This window comes from Cricetulus griseus, chromosome 3, assembly GCF_003668045.3.
Source record: "Cricetulus griseus strain 17A/GY chromosome 3, alternate assembly CriGri-PICRH-1.0, whole genome shotgun sequence".
NCBI lineage: Eukaryota > Metazoa > Chordata > Mammalia > Rodentia > Cricetidae > Cricetulus > Cricetulus griseus.
The window spans coordinates 146,562,816-146,579,526 of NC_048596.1; the positions used below are offsets into that span (position 1 = coordinate 146,562,816).

Here is a 16,711-nt window from a genome sequence, read left to right on the forward strand (position 1 = left end):
AGACAGAGGCTTGAGTATTCTTTGAAGTATTCCCAGAACAGATGGCTTCCCTGACTCACGGGAGCACCTGATAAATATTTGTTATTAATTTCTTCCTGCCTAAGGCCTTTGCACATGCAGCTTCTGGTTACTGGCATGGTCCTTTATAGACACTCCACATACTAATTTTTGTCTCATTCTTTAGGGTCCTTCTAGAAGTTTCTACCTGGCCACCACTTCCCATATCACTGTTGTAATCTAAACTAGGTCAATGTCTGTATCTCTCCCAGACTACTTCCCTTTTCCCTATGGTGGTCATTACATCTCACAGTTGTACATCTATTTATGTCTATATACTCCATCACTGCTTCTTTAGAGAGCCGTAAATTCCACGAGGAATAGGAGCTAATCTTGGAGGTTCTAATATACTACTTGACATCTGGTAAACAGCGTGTATTAAGTTCATTTTCGTTCAGTGAGTGCCAGGATCTAGAAGAAGGAAACTGGGCTGAGGTCTTTGAGTTTGTGCGCATCTTTCAAATTAAGATGATGGTAATACCGCATGCATGCCCTCTGATTGGCTTTAACCAACTTGTGCCTGGATTGTTTTGTCAGTTATGTCATGGCCTGAAGTGTGTAGTAGCTATATATTTGTTTGTTCCCAAACCTTGGTTGAGCTTCTGCTCTGCACACAGATATGGGATCTCCCCTCTGCCCTTCACATGGCTGAATATGTTTTAGTTATCCCTTCCCATGACCTATCTCTGATACTTGGTATGTGGCTGAGGCTCGTGTGTGTTTTAGGAAGGACCTAACAAATGAAAGCATGTGTGTGAGGCTGTAGTGGGTGGGTGGCAGTCACAGGGGAGCAGGGGGCTAGTGGAGAGAGAGGAGGTTGAACAGGGGTTTCTGGTCTATACTGATCGTCCTGTCAGCCCTCTATAGGAAGGCATTTGACCTTCTATTTTGTAGCATGCCTCAGGCCAGGTCTTGCCCAGTTCACATTCATTTCCCATCTTACCTGCATGGCCCCTTCTAGGCAGCTCATAGAGGGGGCTTGTTTCTCAAAGTAGTCAGCCTCAAAGCCTTGCTGACTTCCCCTTTCCTAGTCATAGAAAACCTCTCCCTTCCAATACCACCCCCTACCCCCGCCTCAAGCCCCAGAGGCCCCAACCAAGCATTCCAGCTCCCTTTGTGTCCTTCAGCCCTGAGTTCATTAATGGCACACTCCTATCTCTTCCCAGACTTCATGGCCAGCAGGTCAGGCTCTTCCAAAGAAAGTTGTCTAATTATCTTACTTGTCTGAGGACCGCCGCGTCGTGGGGAGCAAAAGCTCAGAAACAAAGCTGGGCGGGAGTGGACAGCGTTGCTATTGCCAGTTGAATGCTTCACACATGAGGCCAGTGGAGTTCACATGCTTGCCCACTCCCTGGCAGTTTCCTGAACTAGAGGCAAAGATCTCCCTGCTAGAGGAACAAAAGGAAAGGGGATAGGCTGGTGCTGGTGGAGTTTCAGAGTCAGGGCTGGAGGTGGCTGTCTGCAAGTGGCAGAGTTGGTGACCTTTCCAGTCAGCTCCCCTCTACTCTGCATGCTCTCCTCCTGGGGCCCTTAGCTTGCTCTGCCCCAGCCCCTTTACTCTCTTTCCCTTCTCTATGAGTTGTTCCTTGAAAAAAAAAAGTGGAAGATGCTGTGACTTTCTCACAAAGTAAGCAGATGTCTGAGGTTTTGAACGTCCTTAAGCAGTCCCTGAATTGGCATGGCCTGCATGGGTGAGCTCTAATTCAGTAAGTGTCTGTTCACAGACTGACGCTGAGAAGCATTCACAGGTGGAGAGGAATTCCCTGTGGTCTGGTGATGACATCAAGAAATCAGATGGCGGCTCAGACAGCGGTGTAAAGATGGAGCCGGGCTCCAAGTGGAGGCGGAACCCTTCAGACATGTCAGATGAGTCGGACAAAAGTGTGTCAGGCAAGAAGAATCCCGTCATCTCACAGACAGGCTCATGGCGGCGAGGCATGACAGCAGAAGTGGGCATCACCATGCCCAGGACAAAGCCATCAGCTCCGACGGGCACACTGAAGACACCAGGATCTGGTGAGTGAGAGGCCAAAATCATGATGATTTTAGTGGGGGCATTACATTACAAGGGACTTCTTTGGGTTGCTGTTTTGCTCACATCCATCTTTATGGTGTGTGTGAATGGTTGTGGGCATATATACACACAAAAAATGTGTGTATGCCAGTACATCTATGAATATACATAAGGACACCAGAGGATAACCTCAGGTTATGTCCCTCAGGACTGTCATCTGCTTTTTTTCCCTCATTTTTTCTTGTTCTGTCTGTCTATCCATTTATTTATCTATTATTTTTGTTTGGTTTTTGAAACAGGGTCCTACTGTCCAGCTCTGGCTGTCCTGGAACTCACTCTGTAGCTGAGGCTGGCTTCTAACTCACAAAGGGCCTCCTTCCTTTCCCTCCCAAGTGCTGGCATTAAAGGTGTGCAGCAATATGCCCAGCTTCATCTTTCTTTCTTTTTTTTTTTTTTTTTGGTTTTTCCAGACAGGGTTTTTCTGTGGCTTTGGAGGCTGTCCTGGAACTAGCTCTTGTAGACCAGGCTGGTCTGGAACTCACAGAGATCTGCCTACCTCTACCTCCTGAGTGCTGGGATTCAAGGTGTGCACCACCACCGTCTGGCAAGGACACCAGATCTCCTTATAGATGGTTATGAGCCACCATGTGGTTGCTGGGTATTGAACTCAGGACCTCTGGAAGAGCAGTCAGTGCCCTTAACCGATGAGCCATCTCTCCAGCTCCTCCACCTTTTTTTTTTTTTTTTTTTTTTTTTTTTTTTTTTTTTGAGCCACAATCACTCACTGGCCCCGAGATCACCACGTAGGCTGGCCCTAGGAATCATGCTAGCTCCACCTTGCTCACACTAGGATTATAAATATATCCCACCACAACCACCTGTTTTAAGGTTGTTCTGAGGCTCTAACTCAGGCCTTCATGCCTGCCTGAAAGGCGAGCACTTGACTGACCTAGCCAGCTCTCTCAGCCCCTGTAACAGCTTCCTTAAAGGTTTACTTCCTTTGTTCTTTCTGAGGAGGAATATGTGTGTGAGTCCCACAGTGGTTCCATGTGGGTTGTTTTCACTGTGTACCAGCTGGCTCCATACTGGGGTTTACCACTCACCAGAACCAGTACCAGCTGCTCAAGGCCATATTGGTATATTGTATGCTGTCCCCTGGAAATGCAATACATGAGGCAGGAGGGCAGTGTATGACAGAGTCTCTTGTGCCTGGGATACACCAGCAGCTTCCTGGCTTTGCTCTGATCTGGGGGAGCATAGACTGCTTAGAAAGAGTAAAATCAGCGACACTTCCCTGTAGGAACAGACAGCAGCAGATGAGATTATCACTGTGCAAAGCTCTCTCTCCTGACATCCCCAGGGTGCTGTTCTCATTTAGGAAGCAGGGCGACCACAGTCTTTAGAAGGGTCTGCATTCTAAGCACACTAGCCAGTAGAGTCGGGTTCGTGGTCTGACCTCACTGGTTTCTCTCTTAGGAAAAACAGACGATGCCAAGGTGTCTGAGAAAGGAAGACTTTCACCCAAAGCCTCCCAGGTCAAGCGCTCCCCATCAGATGCTGGCCGCAGCAGTGGAGATGAAGCCAAAAAAACTCTCCCCAGCAGTTCTAGGATGCCCACTGCCAACTCCAATAGCTTTGGGTTCAAGAAACAGAGTGGCTCTGCTGCTGGGCTTGCCATGATCACAGCCAGTGGGGCCACCATCACCAGTAGGTCTGCCACACTGGGTAAAATCCCCAAATCATCGGCCCTTGTCGGTCGGTCCACTGGTCGGAAGACAAGCATGGACGGAGCCCCGAACCAGGATGATGGATATCTGTCTCTCAGCTCTCGGACGAACTTACAGTATCGGAGCCTGCCCAGGCCCAGTAAGTCCAACAGCCGGAATGGAGCAGGGAATAGATGCAGCACCAGTAGCATTGACTCCAACATGAGCAGCAAGTCAGCAGGCCTGCCAGTGCCCAAGCTGAGGGAGCCCTCCAAAACATCCCTGGGCAGTTCCCTGCCAGGGCTTGTCAACCAGACAGACAAGGAGAAAGGCATCTCTTCGGACAACGAGAGTGTGGCTTCCTGTAACTCTGTGAAAGCAAACCCGGCTACCCAGCAGGTGTGCGGCTCAGCTCAGGCCACTCTGCAGCCAGGGACCAAGTATTCAGATGTGGCCTCTCCCACACTCCGCAGGTAAGCAAGTAGAAATGCATACAGCCAAGCAGGGCCACAGTATGTAGCCTGGCACCCTGGACTAATAAACTCCCACTTTGATGTAAAGCAACCTGCGGCACTTCAGTTCTTGGTAAGGTTGCATTCAAGGCCAGCTCCCACCTGAACATCTGTAGTCTGTGTGTTCCTTTACTCATGCTAGGATGAGAAACAAAAAGTTCTAGAATCAAAACCTGACTTTATGTTAATTAGCTCTCAGGTTGTTTTTCTGAACCCTGCCTCAGTTTCCTCTTCTGTTCATTGGAACTGATGGTACTTTCCTCAGCATTCCTGCTAAAGTTCATCTTTGTAGCTGTGCTTGGCATGGAAGGCACCCAGTGAAAGTTAGCGACAGTAAGGGTGAGTTCCTGGCACACTTTCACACCCAGATTTTAGTTCACGGCATGGAGGTCTGTTGTTTTCTTGTCTCAGTACCATCCTGTTCTTTTATAACACATGGACAATATTTGAAATGTTAGCTTTTAAAAATATTGTTACATATGTAAGAGTGTGTAGTGTATGTGTGTGTTCATATATGTGTGGGCATGTGCACGTTGTGCACACACACTGAGGCCTGAAGTGGAAGTTGGTGCCTTCTTTGATCACTGTCCACCTTAATTACTGAGTTTCTTGCTGAACCCAGAGCAGGGCTAGTCTGGGAATTGATTGCAGGTGGGTACCACACACCGCCCGTCCTTCACATGAATTGTGAGCAACAGAACTCTGGTCCTCCTGCTTGTCTGTAAGGGGTTTATGCAGTGAGCCATCTCTTTAGCCCTACTCTTTCTTTTCCTTTTACATAAACCTCTAAAAGAAGAACCGTTTCTAACAAGGAGAAATTGACTTCCTAGCACTTTTGAATGTCATGTCTTCCTCACATCTCTGCCGTTGATGGAAATTCTTATTGTGGAAAGGGTGTCTTTTAACAATTCCTTTAAATCACCCATTGAACCCTTTTCTTTTTCTTTTTTGTTTTTTGTTTTTGAGACGGGGCCTTTCTACATAGTCCTGGCTGTGCTAGAACTCACTAATGTAGACCAGGCTGGCTTCCAACTCACAGAGATCTAACTGCCTCTGCTTCCCAAGTTCTGGGATTAAAGGCGTGCACCACCACACACAGCCACGGGCCCATTTTTGATTGGCAGTTGCATAGCTCTCACATTACCTTCTGGGCCATGACAAGCCCCAGGATTGGAAAGTTGAAGGGTGTGAAAGTAGAAATCAGACCCAGAACCCAAATTAAGGATGAGCAGGGATATCCGAAGACTCCAAAAGAAGCATTCCACATGAAACGGGAGGAAGTCCATGCGGTGTGCCCTGTCTAGACTTGATTATTAGGGTGCCAGTGATCATTACTTTTTTAGGGATAATAACCCATGGGCTGTTCTTTGCTGTTTTAACACACTACCTACATAAATGAAAAATTCCTCTCCCATTTGCTTCAGGTAGAAGAATAAGGCATGGTCTTAAAGACTTCCTTTTGGATGCTACAGTGGCATTTTACTAGATCCTCAGGCTAGTGTACATGAATCTTTAAAAGCACACGGGCTCCTCACGCACACCCAGGCTTGGGTAATCACACATTCCCTAAATTGCCCTGGTTGTCTAGCTGTGTTTATTTGTGTATCAAGGAGAAGCCCCCAGTGGAGTGAGATGGATAAGTTCTTTCAGATTTCACAAATTCATACAGCCGACCAAGTGAATTTGTATATGGGGTGGAAAGCCAGGCAAAGGTTCTCATCTTTGCTTTCTAACAATGAAAAGAGGACATTGGGGAGGTCCCATCACTGAGTATGTAAGTATTCTGAGGCCCAGATTCCAGAGTAGGATAATGTGTTTCTCTGATTCTGCCTTTAGATATTGTAGTGAGGGTTATGTATCTGTTCATGCCATACAGATACTGAGATTTGAGGGACTCTTTCCAGGTGATCAAAGTCAAATTCAAATTACTTCAGGCTTTGGGGCAAAAGGCAGTCTGCCTGTCACAACATGTAGTGTTCTTGTCAGTTTTCAGGGCTACTTACCCCCTTCACTACTTTTTGAGGAGGGGATAAGGCCCTTGCATTCTAGAACGTGGTCCACCCTCTGGCTTGGAGGTGGTTTCACCAGAGAGCTTTCTGCCCATGGAAGAGAAGGCCCCTGTGCTTTCTCTGTACTGATCACACATTTTCAGAAATGAGCAGAAGTTGGCATGGCATTTCTGTGTGTCTGTTTCAGAGACCTGATTTGTACCCAGTATGTCTGGTCCAGTGTCTGTGGACCCAGCATGTTTCTGTGCATGGTGTCAGCTCACACAAGCTCTCTGGCTTTCTGTTGCTCATGTATTTGTGTTCATACTTCTCCTGGGCTCCCTCCAGGTGTAAACTCATGATCTTGACTCTTTGTATTGTGCCAAGGGATCAAAGAACCAAGTCTCAAGGCTTCATACCTGGTGTCACAGAAAGAAGAAACTCTTTTCCTTCCAGAAGATTCCTGGGTTGGAGCAACCTTCTAGCTATTTTATTTAGAGAAAGAAAAGGGAAGCAAGATCATGGAGGAATGTGGGTAGGCCTGTGGAAAGTGTGCCTACCGCCTGGGCTTAGAGCTGTGTCCTTGCTGCAGCCTAGAGCTAGAAAGAGGTCCCTGGGAAGCACCATCATCCAGCCCTACTTAACTATCAGCCTGTCTTTAGGGAGACCCTAGTGTGTCTGCAGGAGAGACCACTGCCCTTTCCAAGGGTCTCACAACCTCCTCTGCCCCAGCCTTTTGCAGCAGCTCTGCACACCTTGGTCCCAGGTATTTGTCCCACACAACCCTTTGTCTCTTCGCAGACTCTTTGGTGGGAAGCCTACCAAGCAAGTGCCCATCGCCACAGCCGAAACCATGAAAAGTGCAGTGGTCATCTCCAACCCTCATGCCACTATGACCCAGCAAGGTAACCTAGAGTCCCCCTCAGGCAGTGGAGTCCTGAGCAGTGGGAGCAGCAGTCCTCTCTACAGTAAGAACGTGGACCTCAACCAGTCTCCTCTAGCCTCCAGCCCCAGCTCAGCCCACTCGGGCCCTTCCAACAGCCTCACCTGGGGTACCAGCTCGTCGGCAGTAAGCAAGGATGGTCTGGGCTTCCAGTCTGTTAGCAGCCTGCATACCAGCTGCGAGTCCATTGACATATCCCTCGGCAGCGGTGGGGGATTGAGTCACAACTCCTCCCCTGGTCCAGTCACCTCCACTAAGGAAGACTCCCTGTTGCCTTTTGTCCGTACCAGCAGTGTGAAGACCACACTGTCAGAAAGGTTAGTGCTGTGCCCTCAGGAGGATCTTTCTTCCCCAGATACAGACAGGAGGTTAGGGATCCAAAGGCCTTTGCCTGGGAGGTTTTGTTCTTTCTCTCTTTTTTTCCTTCTGGTTTTTCTGTTTTGGAACTCTCTCTTTAGACTAGGCTGGCCTTGAACTCAGAGATCTGCCTGCCTCTGCCTCCCAAGTGCGGGGACTAAAGGTGTGTGCCACCAGCTCAGCTTGGTTTTGATCTTTTCTAATCAGTTCCTTGCCGGTCGAAGCCAGTTTAGGTTGGAGTTGGTCTTGACTGCTTCCTGCTATCCCTTTTTTCTTTTCGGATATTCTTGGTGCTCAGAGCTACTAGATGGGGACAGATCTATGCTACTGTCTGAAATGACATTCAGCATTGGAATGTCAGCCTATTGACAACTTCAACTACTTCTTCTCATATAACTGAGCAAGCAGAGTAGGTGACCTGGGGAGGGTGTCATGTCAACACCCTCCTGAGTTGCTGGCCACAGTGATAAGAGAAGGAAAATCTGCAAGAGTCCACAGATCCTTGATTCTGCTACAGTTTGGGGGTGTGTCTGGTTTCTAGACCAGACGTGGGGAACAAAGCCAGGTCAGTCTTGGGAGTGAGAGAAGTGTTCTGACCATTGTGTATAACAGTGCCTCTTCCTTCCGTCTAATGTTCCTTCTCTTGTTTTCTACCTGCCTGGACTTCTAGCCCTCTCTCCTCCCCTGCTGCTAGCCCTAAGTTCTGCAGAAGTACTCTGCCCAGGAAACAGGACAGGTAATGACATCATAGGCCTGCTGAGCCTGGGGGGGGTTCTTCTGCCTGTGTTTGTTGTCAAGCCAGTTGTTCTGTGCAGGGCTGTTGGCCTGAGGCTCCCGCTTGTGTCTGTGGCTCTGGTGTACCCTGTGATAGCCAGGCATGCCAGTGAGGGCCTGCTCCACTGTCTGCTAAAGCCCAGGGAAAGGTGGCAAGTGGGTGGCCTCCCCAAACCCTGCCACTCATCCAGGGCTGCAGGAGCTCTCACTGGCATCCCCGTGGTGTCCGTGGCATGTTCCTGCCTCCCAGCTTCTTGCTTTTTCCTCCCTATCCCTCCAGGTACTGTCTACCACCCACTGTGCAGCCTGGCCCTCACCTCTGTCTCTCCCCTGCACCCCACCCCTCCTGGCCCAGCTGGCTCTTTTCCCTTGAAGGCTTTTGCTGCAGTCTGGCTCATCGTGTTGTTCAGAGTATCGTGTTGTGTGTGTCAGTATTCTGCAAAGATAATGGTAGAGCGCCTGGAGGGCTGGGGCTTTACGACTGGAGAAGCCTGGGTCCGCCCCCAGCCGTGGGTGGGCCTCAGAGATGGGTGTTGACCCTGAGTTTCTGGAGGAGTGGTGGCTTGGCCAAACATAACAAGCAGATGTTGTTTCATGCTTGGGGGGGGGGGGAGAATTAATGGAAACCCCCTTCACCCCATCCACAGCACTAACTTTGTTTCTGTCAGGCTTACAAACCAAGCCTTTAAAACCCTGCACTTTAGAAATTCAAATGCCTGGACTCTATCAGCCAGCAAGTTCCAGCATGCCCAGGCTCCTGCCCAGGGCTCAGCTCCTGGCTACGCCCTTGCTGAGCAGGAACAAGGAGACATTGAGAGGGACCTACAATTTACTTCATCACACATGAATTCCAAATATGCAGACTGCTACCTCTTGAAACTCTCCAATGAGTCTCTTCCCCTTCTTGAAACCTCTGCCACAGGCGGTAGGGTCGCAGGAGAGGGACTGAGGAGGTACACAGGTGGGACCTAGGGCAGCACAGGCTGTGCTTCTAGGTGGCCCAGCCCCTGCCTTGGCTTTGAACCTGTGGAAAAGGAGGAACAATTGGGTTTCATGACTCAGGCCACCTTGTGATGTGGGGTAAAGTATGCACTGGTGCAGGTGCAAACAAGACCAGGTTTCTTTTATATACTGTGTGGATGAGCTGCATGCATGGCTGGTGGTGGGAGTATGTCCCTTGCGGGGTCCTCAGGCCCCTCCCTAGCCTTCCTGCCTTTCCTCCCCCTCTTCTTGTGCTTTTCTGAAGTTCTTGATTTTGTTTTAACTTTCCTACAGTGACCCGCACCTTGATAGGAACACTTTGCCTAAGAAAGGACTCAGGTATCTGCCCCCTCCTTGCACCCATGCCATCTGTTGTGGCTGTGGAGCTTGGCTGTGTGGTTCTCTCATAGCTGGTGGGGCTGGGCTGGGCTGGGCTGGGCTGGGGTCCCTGCTTTGGCCACGGCAGCTGTATTTTGGATGATGGACCCCTCTCATTCTCATCTCTCCATTTGTGGCTTACTTGCTTGAGCAGGGTCTGTTGCTTTGTGAAGCTTCATGTGACCTAGCCATCTCACAACCGGCAGAAACCTGGAGCCAGGAGCAGTGACTGCTCCTGGGGGCCGGCAGGAGGGGCACTGGGCACTTGATGAATGTTTGTACACACAGCTGCTTTCAAAGGAGAACATGACTTACAGCATGCTGCTTTGTTAGCTGCCCCACTTAAAACTAACTTCTTCCAGACTAGAGATTCAGCTCCATGGTAGAGCATTTGCCTGCCATGTATAAGGTTGTGGGTTTAATTCCCAGCACCACCAAATAATAATAATAGTAATAATTAATAAAAATAATTTACTTTTTAATAATTAACCTTTGTGGCTATAAAACACTGAAGAGTTGTCTTAATGTCCTAATCAGTGATTGGGTCAGTTATCAACACCTACTAAGACATGGATATGATTGTTTTTTGGTGGAAAGTACAAAGAAAAAGAGACCACCAGAAAAGAATGTCTTTCCATGCATAGTAAGTTGGGCCTGGGCCACTTGTTGGGGCTTATCTTGGTAAAACAGGATGCTCTAAGTCGACTTTGCTCGAATCATGTCCATCGCATCACCAGCCCAAGTTGCTTCACTTTGCTCACACTCCCTGTGGACTTCCGAAAGTTCTGTTTCCTAAAAGCCTTGTTATTTGTAGCCTCAGCATCGCCCTGCACTAAATGTTACATTCTTTCACATGAAAAGGATCTTGGAGTGAAATGTTTTGTTGCTGTCTTGTGTGTCTCTAGTTAATAGTCCACAGCTCTTAAAGACCCAGAACTTTTCAAAGATTATTAGCATGGGTATCAAAACAAGAAGGCTCATGTTATGCCTCCCAGCGGAGTTCTACACCATGGCCTTATGTGTCAGCTAGATATGGAAATGAGTGATGGGTGCCACCATCACCCCTTGTTTTGAGTGAGACTGGGTCTCATGTAGCCCAGGCTGTCCTTGAACTTGCTATGTAGCTGAGGATGACCTTTGAACTTAGGATCCTCCTGCTCCCACTTCTTACCTGCTGGAATTGCAGGCGTGTACCAACATACCTGGTTTTTGCTGTGCTGCATGCGGAACCCATGGCTTCCTGTGTCCTAAGTAAACACTCCACCAACTGAGACATTTTCACAATCCACTGTTACCCAAAGAGGGAGCTAACGTCTAAATATTTACATTTTGAAATGCTGTGCTCCTGTCTGTGGTAGATCTGTTAATGCTATGTGGCCCTGAGTTTGTCTATTTATTTTTGGTTTTGGATTTTTGAGACAGGGTTTCTCTGTGTAGCTGTGGCTATCCTGGAACTCACTGTGTAGACCAGGCTGACCTCGAACTCACAGAGATCTGCCTGCCTCTGTTTCCTGAGTGCTGGGATAAAGGTGTGTGCCACCACTGCTCTACTAGCCCTGGATTTTTAGAATTGATTGTCTAAGCATTTAGGATGGGGCTATGTGACAACTATTCACAGGTACTCAATGTGCCTTACAAGGGTGTATATTCATCAACAAGACTGAAGACTTGTGTTCCTGTTCACAGTTGTTTTCTGTCTGGCTTACTCCCTTGACAACACACATGTTAGGTAGCAGATTGCTGAAGGCCAGTGGGTTCCTCTAGTGACCTGATCAGCAACCACTCTATAGCCCCTTAATCTGAGGGTGCCCTGACAATGTGGACAATGCAGAAGTTCCAGATGCTGTCTGTGGGAAAAGTAGGAAGTGACTAGAGTTTGCAATCAGACAAGCATGGATTAGAATCTCAGCTCTGGTCCCCAGCTTCCCAGAGCATATAGCAGGACTCAGTGTTACATCACTGTGTAAGTCTAAAGCCTCAGGGAGATGATACCTATAAAGGGATCTACCCATCAGAGATGTTCAGTAAATATTCAGTCCTGTTTTGGAATGTCCAAGGGATAAGACCACATGACTTCTGAAGGCTTTCCCATATTTAACACACCAGTATGGGTTTGTCTTCATGAAATCTGTTAGTGCTGTATTGTAGCAGTTGAGGGGCTGGGGATGTGGTTCTGCTGTTTGACTGCTTTTGTAGCATGCAGGAAGCCCCAGTATTTTATAAAGTATGCATGATTCGACATGCCTGAAATACCAGCCCTTGGGAGATAGAGGCTGGAGGATCAGAAGTTGAAGGTCATCTTTAGCTACATAGCAAGTTCAAGGACAGCCAGGGCTGTAAGAGACCCTGCCTCAGAAAAGTGTAGCCGCTATTGTAAACACATTTGGCACCACAGCTCTCTCCAAATGCCACCCACTGGCCGCCATGATTCAAGGCCATTCACCAGTGTGTGCAGATGCCAGCAGTTAGCTCATTAAAACCTCCTCAAACTCTAACAACAGCTCTTACTGTTCTTCCTGTCAAGGAGGGGGCTTTGAAGCGACCCTGTCATGAACCAACATGTCCCAGTCACACCCAGGGATGATTCTTTTGAGCATTCCCAGTCTTTCTCCCTTTAGGTGTTCCCCTTAAGCTGAAAGGAATTATAATTTTCCCCAGATGCAGCCAAGTGCAAAAAAAAAAAAAAAATAGTTTTGAGAAACTTTGTAAGTTTCAGGGTGTGTAGTGATTTTTTTTCCCTGTCTTAAATATAGTTTTTCTTTTTACATAGCCCTCATCAGCTGTGGGGAATGTATTTTCATAAGTGCTGTTCATTCCAACCTGGTTTCTGTCTCCAGGTATACTCCCACCTCCCAGCTTCGCACACAGGAAGACGCCAAAGAATGGTTACGGTCCCACTCTGCTGGGGGCCTGCAGGACACTGCTGCCAACTCCCCCTTTTCCTCTGGCTCTAGTGTCACTTCTCCCTCTGGAACAAGATTCAACTTCTCCCAGCTTGGTGAGTAGCCACTCTTGAGCTGTGTTGATCCACTCTGCAGAGCAGAGGCTGTCTTGTGTTTTGAAACAGGCCTGTGGCCACATCCTTCTTGGTATCTGATCAGTCCTCAGCAGTGCAGTCAAAGAAACAGAAAATTGCAAAGTTCTGAGTACTTCCCGCCCCTGGGCCATATGTGACTTAGGATGGCCACAGATGAGGCCAACATTTACTTAAAACATTAAGAGATTTGTATGTGTGGAGGCTTTTGTTGTTGTTGTTTCAAGACAGGATTTCTTTGTATAGCCCTGAATGCCCTGGAACTCACTCTATAGACCTGGCTTGGCTTGAACTCAGAGATCCATCTGCCTCTGCCTGTCAAATTTTGGGATTAAAGTATACACCACTGACTGGCATGAGAGGCTTTCATAACTCAGTTGCACTTCATGGAGCATGGTCTCTGTAGATGACAGCCTCCTGTCATAAAATCTAAAGGTTAGACACACCCATGTAGTCTTTTTCCTGCAGTGAGGATAGGTAAGATTCTAGCAGGGGGTGGGGGGACACTATCCTGCTATTCAGGGTACATTCTGCTTCTTGGACTTGTGAAAAAAATCAGGTTTTTTAGACTATTCCTCATTGCTTTATCAAGCCGAAAATAAGTTTTAATGAACAAGTATTCTTTGAAATGGCTGCTGCCTACATAATGTGTTGACTGACATACTGGGTTTGTGTGTATTTGTGTGTGTGTGTGTGTGTGTGTGTGTGTGTGTGTGTGTGTGTGTGTTAGTCCCTGCTGGAATGCTGAGGGATTCTCTATTGGACACAGACACATGGGTGCAGATCCAACAGACAGGATATAAGGGAAGAGTTCAGTAATGGAAGAGAATTGATCCTGAGGATTGTGTAGTCACAGGAAGGAGAGCTGGGTGCTGGTATCAGCAAAGGTTACTTGAAGGTGGTGGAATGTAGGTGGGTACTTGAGGACTGGTCAGTGGAGGAAAATCCTTTCTTTTGGTCTCAATGTTTAGAACAGCAGACTTTTCTGAATATTCTAGACTTTGAATTTAATCTAATGATGTGTATGTCTTGTAATCATGGGCATGTAATTCCACTCTATTGAATGTACACCTTTGAATGCAGTGCACATGGCTAACATGGACAGGACTTTTGATGAGAAAGCTCAACTTAGGGAAGTTGTGCCTTTGCCTTGATACTCTGTGCATTCTGTGAGATGATCCCTGTCTGAGGCCCTGAAACCTATGTTTGCAGTGTTCTTTCCCAGCCATAATTCTTTGCAGCAAGAGGTTCTTGTCATGTGCAAATGCTTCCTATCTGATCAAAAGCCTATTTGGACTATTTTGGGCTTTTGGCTTTGCAGAGGATTGTTTTAGATGAACCCAGGGAGTAATTAGCTCATGCCTGGAAGGTGACACTGGCCTGCCTGAACGTGCCAAGTTGGAACGTGAGGCCCTGAGCCTTGCTTTGGAACTGACCCACCTTCCCTCCCATATTTTTAGCTCTAAGCCTGTAACTCAAATGCTGATGAGACTACCTTTTAGAAATAGACAAGGGAGTGAAGTTGGCAGGCACACACACTGCTGGCGATAAGCAGCCGCTGACTGGTACCCGGCTGGGATTCAAACAGAAGTATGGATATCCAGCAGTTCATTCTGCTCCTCTGGTTCCAGCAAGTCCCACCACTGTCACCCAGATGAGCTTGTCCAACCCAACGATGTTGAGGACCCACAGCCTGTCCAATGCAGATGGCCAGTATGACCCCTACACTGACAGCCGCTTCCGGAACAGCTCCATGTCTCTGGATGAGAAGAGCAGAACAATGAGTCGGTCGGGCTCCTTCCGGGATGGATTTGAGGAAGGTAAGGGTTGGAGGTACTTCACCAACCAGGTCACTTAGCATGGCATGCTTGACGGTGCTCCCTCTGGTCACTACCACTCTCCCCTCACCTCTTGGGTGGGGATGAGGGGCTCTCACTAGAAAGATCTGACCCTCGGGTAACCTTTCAGGAAGCTGAGGGAGGAGGCCTCTGCAAATATTGCCGGCCCTCAGCATTGACTGAGTTCTGCCTGAGGCTCTTCTCTCTCCTGGCCTCGGGCCACGACTTCTTGGCATGCAGCTCCATCTTGAAGCCCAGCCGCTGGCTCACTCTGTTGGCAGAGAACCGCACTCAAAGTTCATCTCCCTGTGCCCTGCAGTTCTGGGAGCGGGCAGCCCCATTTGCATCCAGTGTTTCCTAGCTTGTCTCAAGATTCAGAGTTTCAGTTTTTACCCTTTTCCTGCTTGGACTGGTCCAGCCATGGACATTTATAGTTTTGTTTTCATCAGAATTTTGGAAGGAAAGTTCTGTGGGTTACTTTGTCAGCTACCTTCATAACTCACTTCGTTTCTCTCACCCTCTGCTGCTTCACCCGAGACACTGCCTTAGAGAGCCCCATTCTCCAAATACTGGGCTTGGTGGAGGCTGGAGGCAGGCTCAGCAAGCAGCGATAAAGAGAGGGGAGTTGGGCTGGCCAAGGATGAACCCCAACTCTACTCCTCCTTGGCCTCAAGAGCTTAGGCAAGATACTTTACCACTTTGTTCCCTTTTCCTCTATAAAAATGAAAGTAATAATAGCGTTCAGCTTATGGAGCTATAAGAATGAAAAGATAATGCATGTAAATGTTAGTACAGTTATGTTATTGTGCCTTGTGGCCTGTGGGCCGATTCCCACATTGGTTTCCTGATGGCTGCAAGCCAAGGATGAGAATTCAAGGACAAGTAGAGCCCAGTGGGACTCTGTCTCTGTTGGAACCTTTTTGCTAATAGCAGAAGAGAATGTAGGGGTGACTCATTGACCGTCTCCTCAGCAGGGTATAGGCTCAGTGTACTTCCAATAAGAAATTTCAAATCATAAGGAAGGGAATACAAGGTACAGTCTTCTGCTTCTCAGTTTTCTTTCTAAGAAAATCTTAAAGGACTTTAGTGACAGAGCACTTGCTTGTTGGCTAATCTTGGTAACTTGGGGCTCTCCCCAGATTTATATCCCCAGTAACTCCCAGTAGGGCAATCTTGTAATCCCTTATATGAAAACTGTTGGGCTGGAGGATTAAGGAGAAGGGGAGCCTGGGTGACTAGGGGCCTTTTGTTAGATTTAAAGGCTCGAAATCAGTACTGTGATGGCTCTGAGCAGCACCGTAGTGCACATACCAGCCCTAAGGCGGTGGAAGAGGAAGTTTGTCTAAGGATATTTTCCTAGTCCACGATTGGTCAAGAATAGCCATAGTGAGTCTCCCTCTGTCCCTGAGGAAGTTCCTGTGAAATGTGTCCTGTGCTGTCCTGATCATCTGCCATGTATATGCTTGAGGGAAACACAAAATAGTACCAAAACTTGTCCTGACAAGTATACATGGCCCCCACAAAGGCCAGGGACCATCGAGAGTCATCCTTAGCTAGCTCACATGATTCTTGATAACATTGGAACTGAACTGCAAAGGTAGGGTTAGAACTTTGCGGGGTGGGGATGTGTTACTGCACCACGTAGATTTGGCCTCTTCATCTTTGGGAATCTGCCATTCAATTGGGTTTATTCCTTGCAAGGTTGTTGTATGACAGAAACAGAATAGGACTTGTATAATTAGGTTTTTAACTCCTTGGAGTGTGTTTTTTTTTTTGGTTTTTGTTGTTGTTTTATTTTGACTTGATAAATTACCAATGTTGTGGGATAATCCAGTATTGTAGCAGAGTCAGATCATATGCCTGGCCAGATAGACCATCCTGGAAATGTTTATTTTATGCTATGAAGCAGGATTGAAGCTTAGGGAGAATTAGCACAGATGTTTGTGAGATTATGCAGTTTGATGAGCACTTTCCACATTTAAGGTAATGGGAGTGTAGCCATGTAGATCAGGTGCGGCATGGCCCAGGTGCAGCCTTTTGAAGTATTTCAGCTAAGTTCATTACCATAGACGGGGTCTAATATCAAAGTCACCTTTGGCATAGGTACACTTAGGAGATGCTGGAGGTGG

At 47.7% G+C, this 16,711-nt stretch overlaps 1 protein-coding gene across 11 annotated transcripts in view; it reads left to right on the forward strand.

Annotated features, from left to right (window-relative positions):
* Positions 1-16,711, forward strand: part of Nav2 (neuron navigator 2) — a 356,301-nt gene that overhangs the window by 290,985 nt on the left and 48,605 nt on the right. For 5 of the 11 annotated variants that reach the window (XM_027410497.2, XM_027410500.2, XM_027410498.2 and 2 more), the window contains exons 13-19: positions 1,782-2,073; positions 3,548-4,250; positions 7,079-7,537; positions 8,248-8,313; positions 9,627-9,671; positions 12,548-12,708; positions 14,376-14,564. In XM_027410497.2, the coding sequence (XP_027266298.1) occupies positions 1,782-2,073; positions 3,548-4,250; positions 7,079-7,537; positions 8,248-8,313; positions 9,627-9,671; positions 12,548-12,708; positions 14,376-14,564 (1,915 nt within the window). The remainder of the gene's footprint in view (positions 1-1,781; positions 2,074-3,547; positions 4,251-7,078; positions 7,538-8,247; positions 8,314-9,626; positions 9,672-12,547; positions 12,709-14,375; positions 14,565-16,711) is intronic. The other 6 variants (XM_035442488.1, XM_035442489.1, XM_035442486.1 and 3 more) reach the window with 5 other exon arrangements.